At 31.3% G+C, this 14559-nt stretch overlaps 1 protein-coding gene across 3 annotated transcripts in view; it reads left to right on the forward strand.

The window, feature by feature from the left end:
- LOC126881333 (cholesterol transporter ABCA5-like) overlaps positions 1 to 14559 on the forward strand; it is a 230361-nt gene that overhangs the window by 126517 nt on the left and 89285 nt on the right. For all 3 annotated transcript variants that reach the window (XM_050645556.1, XM_050645555.1, XM_050645558.1), the window contains 2 exons: positions 2817 to 2992; positions 13161 to 13419. In XM_050645556.1, the coding sequence (XP_050501513.1) occupies positions 2817 to 2992; positions 13161 to 13419 (435 nt within the window). The remainder of the gene's footprint in view (positions 1 to 2816; positions 2993 to 13160; positions 13420 to 14559) is intronic.

Below are 14559 nucleotides of genomic sequence, written 5' to 3' on the forward strand. Positions count from 1 at the left end.
TTCGATGCAATGAGAAAGAAGAAGAACCATCAACTTCTGGACATGTAAATGTTGTTAACTTGGGGTATAAAAACTCGGTAACATTGAAGGTTGGAAAATTATCACTACGTGCATTATTGGATACAGGAAGTGACATTAGCTCAGTACGAGAAGATATTTTTGAAAAATATTTTGATGACGTGATTCTTTCACAAAACATATTAGATTTAAACGGATTAGGAGGTACGAGAGTTAAAACTTTAGGTTCATTTAATAAAATGGTAGAAATTCAAGGAGAGGATTTTAATATTTTATTTCATGTTATTCCAAAAGAAGCACTAGACGTTGAAATTATTCTCGGAAACAATATACTGAGACAAGCAGAAGTTACAATAACAGAAGACGGAATAATTTTATCTAAAAAAAGAGTAGATACTTTTATAAGGAGGATTACAGTAATTAGCGAGACGACAGTCAATAATGATTTTCAGCTGAACCATACAGAAGATAAAAAAATAAAGACGGATAGAGAGGAAGTAGTCAAAAGTTACGAACCTAACAAGACAAAGACGACGGAAGCATACGAGGACTTCTTTATAAAAAATAATATTCTTTCTAAATACGAAGACGACAAGGAAGTGTTAGTCATTCCGAAAAGAATGCAAACAGAAGTGATGAGAAGCTTACAGGAGGTAGAACATTTTGCTGTAACAAAAACACAAGATTTAATTCGAAGAGAATGTTACATTCCAAATCTTAGAGAAAAAATCGAGCACTGCATAGGGAATTGCGTTAAATGTATACTTGGAAGCAAAAAAGAAGTTATAGAATGCGTGAAGACACATCAAAAGGATTTCGGAAATCCGCTCCGTATAATATCTGACAGAGGTACCGCATTTACTGCGAAGGAATTCGAAGACTATTGCGAACAAAGAAGCATAAAGTCGACGCCGTTTGAAGTACTGTTCGAAACGAAGATGAAGAACAAAGAAGATCTGAGGATGAAGGAGATCATAGAACAGGAGATAATTAAACAATTTGATGAAGATAGAGAGATGCTGAGAAACGAGAGTCGACGTCAGTTACTCAAAATTCAAGAGGAAAATAGACGCAGATATGATCTACGAAGAAAAAGGCCGAGAAAGTACAAAAAGGAGAACTTATTGGCAATCAAGAGAACACAGTTTGGTGGAGCACTCAAACTACAGAAGAAATATTTAGGACCGTACATGGTAGTACAAGTGAATCCAAATTCAGAGTACATGAAGTCGCGGATAGGTAACTAAACGGAATTCGGGTCGAATTCGAACAGGATGGCCGAATGTAGGATTGTAAATATTTTATCATAATTTTTAAGATACCCTGTATATAATATTTCTTTAATTATTCGTATTTACAAACACGAAACGAGCGGTTGTCGGCGAGGCTCTAAAATGCACAGATGGGTGGGCGTATCTAATCGAGGGGTAGTTTAAGTGAGCAGTTTCTGTTTATTTTTAAGACATAAAAATAACAAAGTAGAGCCCTTTGACCCAATTTTTATTACTAATAGGCTAGTTCCCGCGAAAGCGAATTAAACCATGAAAAAGGGAAGATTAGCAGTAAAGGAATTTTGGTTGTGTGGGAACGAATACATTTAGTCGATGATAACATCATAAACGCGACGGACCTATGTTCTTAGGTTAAGGGATAATACTTAGACGGGTATTATATTGATTAGACGCAAATTATTTATAAATACATTTCCCTTTTGTAAGAGTAAGAACATGTAAGATTTTTGGTCGCAATTACACAAGTACTTTTATATTTCGATAATTTAATAGTAACAATAATTTAGACATCTATTTTATTAATTAAAACTATTAAACATCAAACGGACTTTTATTACGATCGTCTTTAAAAGAAACCTACATTTGCATAATTATTTATTACTAATAAATGCATTTTTTATTAACTTTTTTTAAACCAAGTTGAAAATATAGCTCATGCTCTTTCATTTGACACCTGTGGAATGGTTCTAACGTCATTTTCTTCTGACTTATGTAATTGCAAAAAAAAATGGTCTCTGGGATAAAAAATTTGAATAAAATTTAAACAATTGAATGAATCGCTTTGAAATTTTATCACATATTAAGCACCAAAGAACCCTTATCTGACAAAAAATTCAAAGCTGTACACTAATTTTTACAACAGTTATTGCGAAGATAATTTTTTTTGCAATTCCGAATTTTTTCGCAATTATATTAACAATAAATGAGTATATCAAACTATGTAATACTTCAGTTTAAAGCTTATTCCATAATCTCGAAGATATTTGACACTTAATTGTTTATAAATAAAAATGGCCGCCAGATCCTACGCAGGAAATAGTTACAATTTGCCCTTATAGGTATTACCTGTCGAAAAAACGCTTCAGTACGCTGGCTGTTCAAGTTTCATGGAAAAAACCTTATTACCCTGGACTATATACACACAATTCAATACAGTTTAAAAACTGTATTAAACTCCAAACTAAAAAAACTGGTATATATTTTTATATCCTCATAATGACATTTGTCATTATAAAATATTATGATATGATGTCACAAGGGTTAGCGCGCTTTTTCGATCGTTTGAAATGATTGAAATACACAAAAAAATGTAAATTTATACTTCTTAATTATTATCAGGCTTTGAGGCGTGATATTTTGGAAATCTTATTTTTACACGAAATTGAACAATATTGTGTAATAAAACAAAAATGTGAAAGTTCCCTATTATACCTCTCAAAAAATCACCCTGTATATACTACATGTATTGTTTATTTATATAAATAACTATATCTGAAATATTTGCAGCAATGCCGTAAACCAACCGTTACTGCGCTCGATGGTATCAATTTGTCGATTTACAAAGGCCAAATCACTGCAATTCTGGGTCATAATGGTGCCGGAAAGACTACGCTCTTTAATATTTTGACTGGATTGTCCTCGCCTACTAGTGGGAGTGCTTTGGTTTTTGGATATGATGTCAGGTAAGGAATACAGCTGTACTAGTCCAGAGAAATAAGGTTTTTCTCGTGACACATCCCCCTCCAGGCCGAAACCAAATTTTTTGAGTAGTATGGACATCTATATTATTAACCTATATGTTTCCTGCAGCCGATTTTGATGATATACATAGTTATAAACAAATGAAGATCGAAAAACGGTAAATTATCGCTTTTTTCGTCTATTACCAAAAAGTTAAGCACTTTAAACAAATTTGAGAGTAAGAAACTCATAAATCGTATAAAAAAACTTCTATATGGCATTCGCTGAATATGTCCAACCTTATTGGTTGCTTAGAAAATTGCAAAATAAATCATAAATATTGAGTTTTTATAAATATTCGTAACTTAGGTAAAAATTAACTTAGAATCTTCTTATTACGCGGAATGCCGAGACTTCTTGTACTTAAATTATATTTTAAATTTCAAAGCAATTGGTCAAATAGTTTAAAAGTTATTTAATTTATTTTTCCCAAATTCATTTTTTTTGCAACACTATAAGTCAGAAAATTATGAGGTTACAATAATACTTCTGACAGTTTATGAAAGAAGAACATTTATACTATTACCTTAATTAAAAATAAATGACAAAAAATAATTTTAAACAGTGTAAAATTATTTTGCAAAAACATGTCCATTTTTTGCTTACTTAAAAACAATTAGAATAACTTTTTAACCGTTACCCGTAAAAAAATTATTTTTTCATATTTAGAAAGACTGAATTTTTATACACATTTAGAAAGAAAAACAACTGTTCTAGGACATTTAGGAACACAGTTAGCCCCCCCATTTTTTTAATTCACATGTGTTTGCAAAATTATTTTGCAATATCTATAATTATTTTTGTCATTTTTTTTTAATTCAATTAATACTGTAAATTTTCTTCTTTCATAAACTATCCAAAATATTACTGTAACTTCATCATTTTCTGACTTACAGTGTTGCAAAAAAAATTAATTTTGGATAAACAAATTAAATAACTTTTAAACTATTTGACCAATTGCTTTGGAATTTAGGGTGTAATTTAAGCACCATAAATCTCAGCATTCCATGTAATAAGAAGGTTCTAAGTTAATTTTTACATAAGTTATGAATATTTATAAAAACTCAAAATTTATGATTTTTTTGGCAATTTTCTAAGTAACCAATAAGGATAGACATATTCAGCGAACGTCATGTTGAAGTTTTTTATACGGTTTATGAGTTTATTACTCTCAAATTTGTTTAAAATACCCAATTTTTTAGTAAGAGACGAAAAAAGCGAAAATTTACCGTTTTTTGATCTTCATTTGTTTATAACTATGTATATCATCAAAATCGGCTGCAGGAAACATATAGGTTATTATTATAGATGACCATGTTACTGGAAAAATTTGGTTTCAGCCTGGAGGGGGATGTGTCACCAACACGATATTTTTTTTTCCTTATTTCTCTGAACTATACGCCAAATCCTTTAATAGTGATGCTAATAATTAGACTTGGCAAATATGCAAATTGCATATTTTGCATATTTTGCATATAATGCATAAAAAATGCAAAAATGTCAAATTTTGCATATTTTTATAAAAGTGAGCATAAAGTGCGTATAATTTGAAAATTTGGTGTTAACTATGTATTTTTATATTCAAACTTACAGATAGCATGAAAATGCCAATAATCAATTTTGTTTTATAATCACTTGGTGTTCAAATTCTTAGTATAGTAACTAATAAAAGACTGCGGCTTATAGTTTTGTCACGTTTTGTCCTGGAATTAAGGGTTTGTGTTTGCCAGTTTATGTCTCTAGGTAAAAATTTTTATTTTGACGGTAAGTTTCACTTGGTTTCACTTTTTTTGTAAAATTGGAGGCGTAAACAACGTGTGAAACTAATTGTGAATAATTATTGTGCTTTGAAAATGCCGAAAATAAGCAATGTTTCAACTTGGATAAAACCTTACAAAGAGCTATCTATGGATATGGATAAAGTTTATTGCTCATGTGGCAAAACCGTAAGTACATACGTATTATTTTTTATTTTATTTTAAAAATTTACACGGTGGTACAAACAAAGATTTTAAAATTGGAGATTATGTTTAAGAAAAGTACCGACACAAGGCTAGTTCGCAATAAATTGATGTATTTTTTCTTTTTTTCAAGAATTTTTTAAACTCCTTGCGATAAAAAATAGGATACCTATTTAAAATTCAAATTATTCAATAGTCTACTGAAAGGTCGCTAACATTTTCTTTCTAACAATATCATAGTTTGCTTTAATTTTGCCAAAAACCAAAACATATCATATATTGGACTTAATTAATTAAGTGCTTTTAATTTATGCTCAAAGTATTTTTCTTTAAATGTAAACGTTTAGGCAGGATTTTTTCCACCCGGAACTTTCGTAAATTCCAAAATTTATGCTTAACCTGTGAGTGGCGCTTTGCTGCCATGGGCGTGGGTTATAATTTCAGTGAATTCTTAGATAAGCTTATCTGTATCTGCAACAAACCATTTCCTTTAATTGCAATTAAGCCAAAACATCACAAACCCTGGACTATTAAAGGTATCCGAATATCTTCCAAGAATATGCGTTCTCTTCTCTATATCAAGAAATTTACTACCAACGTCTCTATCACTGAACATAACACCAAGTACAGCGCAACCTATCTTAAACTTATAAAATCAGCTAAAAAAGTCTACTACCAAAACCTTCTGGGAAGCTACAAAAGTGTTGCAAAAGAAACTTGGTCCATAATAAACGATATTCGAAATAAAACCCACACTGCTCAAACATTTTCCCTTCCAGACCCTGAAAATCTAAATGAATACTTTGTTAATGTGAATAAAAACATTACATCAACTATTTTGCCTCAACAAGATCCCATTTCCTATCTCCCTAATTCAAGAAAGGTCTCGAATTCATTCTTTATAAAACCAGTCGATAAATCTGAACTGATCCAAACAATCAATAGTATCAAAAGCAAATCTTCCTGTATTACTGATGGTCTATCGATAAGAATTTTTTCTAATCTTCCAGAAAATGTGTTAGAAGTCCTCTTCTCACTAATTAATGATTCTTTTGAGAAAGGTAAATTTCCAGAGTGCCTGAAGACAGCCATCATTATTCCTCTTCATAAAGGTGGTGAAATATCTAATACCTGCAATTATAGACCTATTGCACTACTACCGGTACTCTCCAAAATTATTGAGAGACTCATAAAAGCCCGACTTATGTCCTTTCTAGTTGAAAACAACATTTTATCACAAAATCAGTTCGGCTTTTTAAATAATTAAATGCACCACTAATGCCATGTTTTCTGTACTACATGAGGTTTATCAAGCACTGAACAATAATCTTCACACTGCCACCGTTTTTTGTGACTACGCCAAAGCTTTTGATTGTGTTAATCACAACATTTTGATAAAAAAACTAAATTTCTACGGAATTCGCGGCATTTCTTTAGATTGGTTCCAATCTTACTTGGATGATAGGAAACAACTGGTTAGAGCAAATGATACAGACTCTAGTCTCAAAAACATTGTATGTGGGGTACCCCAAAGTTCAGTATTGGGTCCTCTACTTTTCCTTATCTTTATTAATGACATCACTTATTTAAAAATCGATGGAAAAATCTTTCTTTTTGCTGATGATACCAGTATCACTTGGAGCAACTCAAATATTGCCACTCTTCATGCTACTATAGCTTCTGACCTACTTACAATAAAAACCTGTTCTGACTCAAATTTACTCTCGTTTAACGTATATAAAACAGTAGCATTATCTTATAAAGGAGCTCTTCAACCCTTACCGCTTAATAACAGCCAGATCAGTACCGTTGATTCTGTAAAATTTCTTGGTATTTTTTTAGACAACAACCTTAAATTGTCCCTCCATATCGATTTGTTACGGAAGAAAGTTTCTTCAGCTTGCTATGCTATAAGATCTGTTTCGAATGAACTCAATTTAGCATCTTCCAAAATAACATATTTTTCTTTGTTCGAGTCACATCTTCGTTATGGTATTCCTTTTTGTGGTTCTGGTACAGCTGCCCAATTTGATGTTATTTTCAAACTACAAAAAAGAGCAATAAGATATCTGTTTGGCCTCAGAAGAACAACACATTGCAAAAGTTACTTCAAAGATCACGGAATTTTAACCCTTTTATCTTTGTATATTTTAGAAAGTGTTTGCTTAATTCGTAAACATCTACATGTCTTTCCACCAAGACCTAATCATGACTACTTCACGAGAAATTCTACGTTTGACGTCTATTTGCCGACCCCGTCCTCGGAGTTAGTAAAGAAATCGATATTATATTCCGCAAAAAAAATGTACAACCATCTTCCCCTACAACTAAAATCTGCACCATCTTTCCTCAAATTCGGTAAACTGACAAAAGCCTACCTGTCTGAAAGACCATATTATTCAGTAGAAGATTTTTTTAGTCAATAACTAAGAAATTACAGTACCCTTTGCACATGTAGTATTTTTATTATTTTTTTATCTATATTTGGGTGTCATATGCAGCAGATTAACTTTTTAACTTTTAAACCTTTTTTTATTAATTATTAGGTAGACTATGCATTTGCAATTTATTTAAATTTTTGCAGTTGATTATTTCTGTTTTCACTTCATTATTATTATTATTTAAATATATTGACGATTTATGTAATTTTAGTAGATTTGATTGTTACTGTTTTGTTTTTTTTTTGACTATTTATAAGCTTTGTCGATAAAATTGTAAAATTTTTCATGGCAATAAAGCATATTTCTATTCTATTCTATTCTAAAAGACCAAGAGCCTCTTGTAAATATTTGGGGTTCTTCCTTCTTGCACAGTCATTTCCTGACATTTTCAAGATTACTACACCGATTTTTATTTGATTTAATTTAAATATTTTAATTGTTATTTCTACAATCTTAGATTTTAAAAATGGTACAACTATAGAATATTTATATTCTTTTTTAGATTTCATCTGAAAAAAAAAAATTCAAACAGATCAGCATGTCAGAACCGCGAAACATTTAGCTAAAAAAGTAAAAACCACATCATGTGAAAAATATCAACCTTCAGTGTCCAAGTGCTTTCAGTCAAGTTCCAAAAAACAAACCGAACAAGAAAATTTTAACGAAGACTTGTGTCGTGCATTACTATCTTCTAATATACCGCTTTCAAAATTATCTAATGAAAACTTTAATTCTTTTTAAAAAAAATATTGCAATAAAACATTCCCAGTAAACGAACTCTAAAGAGAAATAATGTCAATTTGTTATACTCCTCAGTTATCCACAACATAAAAGCCGAAATAGGTAATAATTACTTTTACATATGTGTGGACGATACCACTGAGTCGTCAGGAATAGTGCACTTATTGATTGATGTACTTAGCGATGAAACCTTCCCAAAATCGTATTTAATTTCCTGTAAGCAAGTGGAAAAAACCATCGCTCTAACTAACAATATCACGGTTTCTACAAGAAGCATTACCAAACTTTTTCTTCCTGCTGCTGTGCCTAATGATAAATTATTGCTTATTTTATCTGATGCCGCACCATATATGGTGAAAGCAGGACAAAATTTAAAAATATTTTATCCAAACTTAATACATGTCACTTGTTTAGCGCATGGAATGAACAGAGTTGCGGAGGAAGTAAGAAAAAAATTTCCACTAGTTAACAGTTTAATAGCGAGCGTCAAAAAGGTATTCCTGAAATCACCTGTAAGAATACAATGTTAGAGAGATATACTTCCTGCTATTCCACTGCCACCGCAACCCATTTTAACACGATGGGGAACATGGTTGGGAGGAGCTAATTTCTATGCTGATCATTTTGTTGATTTAAAAAAATATTTAACCTTTTAACGGATGATAGTTGCCAATCTTTATTGGAAGCTAAGCAAGCCTTCCAAAATAACATCCTCCAACAGCAAATGTCATTCATAAAATCAAATTATAGTTTTGTCCAGAAAACTATAACTCAATTAGAATCCTCCAATTATCATTGTTAAAGAGTATAGTTTTAATAACAGAATTTGAGTCATTGTGTCAAAACGTTAAAGGTACTATTGGAAAGGAAATTTTTCAAAAATTTAAAGTAACCATGGAAAAAAATAGTGGTTACCAGGTTCTTTCTGAAGTGGTTCAAGTACTAGCTGGGACATTTTCCGAACCACTTAATTTAGAACCATCTATTATAGTAAATTTGAAAAATGCCCTAGTTACATCAGTTGATGTCGAAAGAAGTTTTTCTATTTACAAATATATGTATTCAGATATAAGCCATAAGTTTTTATTAGAAAATTTTGAACATCATTTGATAATCTATTGTTACCACAATTCAAAATAATATTTATATGTTAAAATAATTATATATGTTATGTATTTAAAATATTGTAAGTATTTTTGTAAATAAAATATATTGTAAATATTTTTTATTACATGCATATTTTCTAGATAAATATGCATATTTTGCATAAAATACTGCATATTTTTGCATAAAATACTGCATATTTATGCGCATATTTCATACTTTTTTATTTACATATTTGTTTATCTCTTTAAGGGCTGCATTAAACAGATCGTTTTCGATATATAAAATATCATCGTCAGTGTTTAGAACTAGTTGAGCACTTGCTGAGCCACCAAAAAAATAACAGGGTATAAACCCTTTAAATGGTATACAAATTTGTTACAATATCATAGTTACTTAAAATTTCAAACGATGAATAAAATTTATAAACCTAATGCCATGAGGCACTGCATGACTCCCTCATTACGTGGGTTGTTAAACAGGTAGATTTGTCTCTACGTAAGGAATGTTGGATGGCAAGTTATGGCAACACAGTTGCCATCCAACATTCCTCATGTGGAAACCTACCTGTTTAACAACCCACGTGATGGGGTCATGCAATGCCTAAGGGCCTTATCTTTATACATTTTACCCATAGTTTGGAATATTAAGCAACTATATTAATGCAACAAGTAGTTATACTTATACAGTTTATACCCAGGTATTTTTTGGTGGCTCAGCATATGATCAACCAGTTCTAAATACTCATGATGATATTTTATATATCGAAAACGTTTAGGATTGATAATATTTTATTCCTTTTTAAAGGATTTTCCGGATATATTTTCCAGTAAGCTCTTTAAAATTCGATCTAGGTCTTGAAATAAACTATACTAGGAGTACAATTACACACATCTCCAAGATCCAGTTTGGGAAGTCTGTAGCAAGTGTTCTGTGTAAAGGAAGTAGTTTTCTCTTCTTATCGGTGATTACAAAGAAGACGTCCGGATGGATATCTGTGTCAGGCAACCAAATGACATGTGTTCTTTTTCGTTGTATCAAAATCAAAGTGCAGGTTATTCTCGTTGACCCATTTGACCCCGTTTTCACATTTCGTGATAGCTGTTAGCCTCTGACATACTTAGTTACACGTTTGGGAAGTATTGTACCCAGCCTATCTTATTTTGGTGGTTTGTAGATATTTATACGATACGGTGTTGATTGCGGATTCCGACTTGGGTCTAAAACGACTCATCGACAAGACCAACTCGACCTGTGAGCAATTTGAAATGAAAATAAACATTAAAAAAACCAAAGTGATGTCAATCCGAAAAAACCAAAACGTACCTCAACCTTTCACAATAAATTGGCACATTTTAGAACAAGTTAATAGATTTAAGTACTTGGGATGTTGGATCGATAGCAGCCTAAATGCTGATCTCGAAATAAGATCGAGAATAGAACAAGCCAGAAAATCTTTCGAAAAAATCAAAAAGCTGCTTTGTGATTCTAGAATAAAACTTAAAATTCGACTACGTTTACCCAAATGCTACATCTGGTTGATTCTTTTCTATGGAGTTGAGACATGGATCCTTAAAACATTAATCGTAAATAAGTTGGGGGCCTTTGAAATGTGGATCTACCGGAGAATTCTCAAAATTTCATGGATATTGCATACCTCAAACGAAGAAGCGTTGCATAGAATACGCAAGGCAAGAGAACTTTTCAACACAGTGAAAGTTAAAAAAACATCATACCTAGGCCACATACTGAGAAATGTTGGAAGTTGTTCTCAACTTAAGTACCAATATGCTCAACTTATAGTAAAAGGAACGATCGAGGGAAGGAGTGGACTAGGAAGGAAAAGACTATCGTGGCTCAGAAACATCCGACAATGGACGGGGCTAAATTTGAACAGCTAATAAGAACAGCTGAAGACAGAGAAGAGTCTGCAATTGTAGCAGCCAACCTCCATTAACATTCCGTTACTCGCGTCAATTTTTTGTGATCGCATACTCGCACACGGTACTGAAGACCGGGTCCAAAAATATGGGTCAGCAATATTAAAGAAAAAATTTTTTTTTGAAAAAAGTTGTGTAAAATTATTTTTTCTACGACCGTTTAATAACATGCTCATTATTCGCTATTTTTTCATAGATAATAGCGCCCATTACTGTACCCGTGAGTAATAATTCATTACTCACGGGCTGAAGTTACTCACGGGTCATTACTCACGGGCTGAAGTTAGATTCAAGTGGCGCATGCCACTTTTAATATTAATCGTATATAAACTGCAAATAAAATTACTTAAACTTGTTTATTTAATACAATAATTATTGTAATTTATACCAATAATTAACTTCGAAAAATTTTTAAAGGAATTTTAACTGAAACAATGTCAGTATATTTTGTACGTTTATATCTTGTTTACTAAAAATTTTGACGTTTATCATTTAATTTAGTGGCAGTGACATTAGCAGATTTTGTTTATGTTAATTGGAATTTACAACTAATATTTTGTTTGTTTTTCAAGTTATATTGTGTTAAATATGTTATAACATATTATGTATAGTTATATATTATTATATTATATATAGTTAAATGTAAATATACATTATAACTATATATTATGAAATACGTCCACAGACAACAGCCATTTCCTATTTATTAGATTCACTGACAGTAGGTACAAATTTAAGCTTATAATTTTTCGGAAACGAATAGAACTTATATTGACTATTTCTAGTTGTATTTTTACAATAGATAAGAATTTAGTAATAGTAGGCAACCGATTATTCAGCCACGTCCTAGGGGTAAATAGTATTTAGGTATTTCTGTAAATTATTGTAATTTAAATCTCGAGTAGTTAATAATTAAATTTTTTACTAATTAAAATAAAAAAAGTCGTAGAAAAAGTATAGTATTCTACTCGCATGTAATGGCTATTACTCACTCTGACGAATTACGACACTCGCCTACGGCTCGTGTCGCAAACTTCATCATCGTGAGTAATAGCCATCATTACATGCTCGTTGAATAATATACTATTATCTAATGAATATATTATGATCATATAATTTTATAGATATGAATTTGTGTCAACATTATATTACTTTAATCAAAAGTAACTTTATTCATCATCATCATCATACGTTTCCTCATCAGTTGATACTTCCTCAAATAATTTTAATAATCTTTGCTTCTCCTTCTCGTAATCCATATCTAAATATAAATAAACAAATATATAAACATTTAAAAAAGAAAAAGGTCTTAAATTACCTTACTAATTAAAACTATCGATATCTGATTTAAACACAAAAATTTGTGCACAAATACCCGCACCCGGTGTACCGCAACGTGTTTCTTAATAATAAAAGTGCAATACTGTTTTTTGCACTGTACTTGGACTTCACCCCCAGTTGACTGACAAATGAAGAGGTATATGCAGCAGCAATTCAAAATCTCCACTACAATCAGAGTTACAGGAAGTTATTTACATGGCTGGTGTGCGAGTAATGGAGGGTTAAGTAGACAGCACTTTAAGAAGAAGAAGACATTTATAAGCCTAATATTTTCTACTTTTATTTCTACATGATGTTGTTTTCTGTCTTTTTAGAGAGTAAATATGCATGTTTGATATCATTCCAAACATACGTGGCGGTACCATATGCGATGGTAGGTTACGCCCATTTCTTAAAAACTATGGATATTTACTTGTTAAAGTTACTTGTTAGTTGTTGTTACTGCAGGACTAACACATCAAGTTACCTAAAAAAAAAACTTTTGGATATATTCGGGTTTGGATTGACTAATTTCCTCATCCGCTATACTTATAAAAATATATGTTACATTTTTTAATATGTATCCTTTATATCATTTTACAGTAACCCCAATGAAATGGACAAAATAAGAAGAATGACAGGAGTTTGCCCGCAGCATGATATCCTGTTCGACGATCTGACACCAAGAGAACACTTGGAATTCTTTGCAGCCATAAAAGGAATATCGAACAGACAGTCCGCAATCGAGAAGATAATAAGAGAAATAGATTTACTTGACAAAATTGACACAGCCAGTAGAAGCTTAAGCGGGGGACAAAAACGGAAACTCTCTATTGGTATTGCTCTCATTGGTGATCCAAAAGTAAGTTTCATATAAATTATTTTTTTAGAAAGGAGTAACTTTCTTTCTTTTTTAGATCCTTTTTAATTTTTATGTTTTTAATGGACTAATACCTACGACTACGTCCTAATATTTCATTTTATTAGCTTCTTTACTAATGTCAATTGTCCTTTCTACTTCTTATTTACAGTCTAATAAGCACGTTTTTGACGCTTGTCTTTTTAATTTAGGAATAATTCTTTATATCTTTTTTTTATTTATTTAGTTAATGCATCGACAACTAATGGCCATTGGCATGGTAGGTACGGTGAATTTTGCAGTCAGGTACCTAGTGCCATGTGTAGTGTGTGTGTCGAGTAAGTGTCTTGTTACTTTGCAAAGTCGACGTCATTGTCTTTGCAAAGAGACGCTAATTGTATCCGAACGTCTGCGGTCAATAATTCTTTATTATATGTTTCTTATTTATCTATCTATAGCCCCGAGGAATGCAAACCCAGCTAACAGTGTTCGTATATATAACGTCAAACAAACGTCAACATTTTGGGAGAAGTTACGACAAAAGTTACATCAAATTTTACCTAAAATATACGTAAAAAAGTCACAGCGATGTTACGTAACAATTTTACGTTATTCCTTCGTAACCGTTTTAACGTCACAAAAACGTCACTTTCTAGGAGAATTTTCGGTGTAAATGATATTTATAAATAGGACTTAAAATTATTGTGTAAATAAAACCACATAGATGATGATGACACATTTATTAAATATTTGAAATAAACATTTATTATATATTTGACTTTTATGTGAGAGAAAGAGACAAAATTATTAATAGCTACTTTATATTACAATACATAAACATACCCTTGAAGTAATCTTCATTCGTAAACAGCACACTTTCATATAAGGACTAGGCTGCTTCCCCATTTTTAGAAGATATGTATTTCAATACATTTCGTTTTTCAACTAAACTGTCATTGAATATAATTCTATTTTGTTTATCCTATTTAGGGAAAGAATGAAACGATAAATAACTATTAGGTAAGCTTTTTCCAAGAATCACATTGAGGGACACAACAATAATAATTCGATTTTTTTTTACATAACTCCATACTCCATAAAAACAAACACGATTTTAATCACGGAAATGTAAGGTTAGGTATT

This window comes from Diabrotica virgifera, chromosome 3 (assembly GCF_917563875.1).
Source record: "Diabrotica virgifera virgifera chromosome 3, PGI_DIABVI_V3a".
Taxonomy (NCBI): Eukaryota; Metazoa; Arthropoda; class Insecta; order Coleoptera; family Chrysomelidae; genus Diabrotica; species Diabrotica virgifera.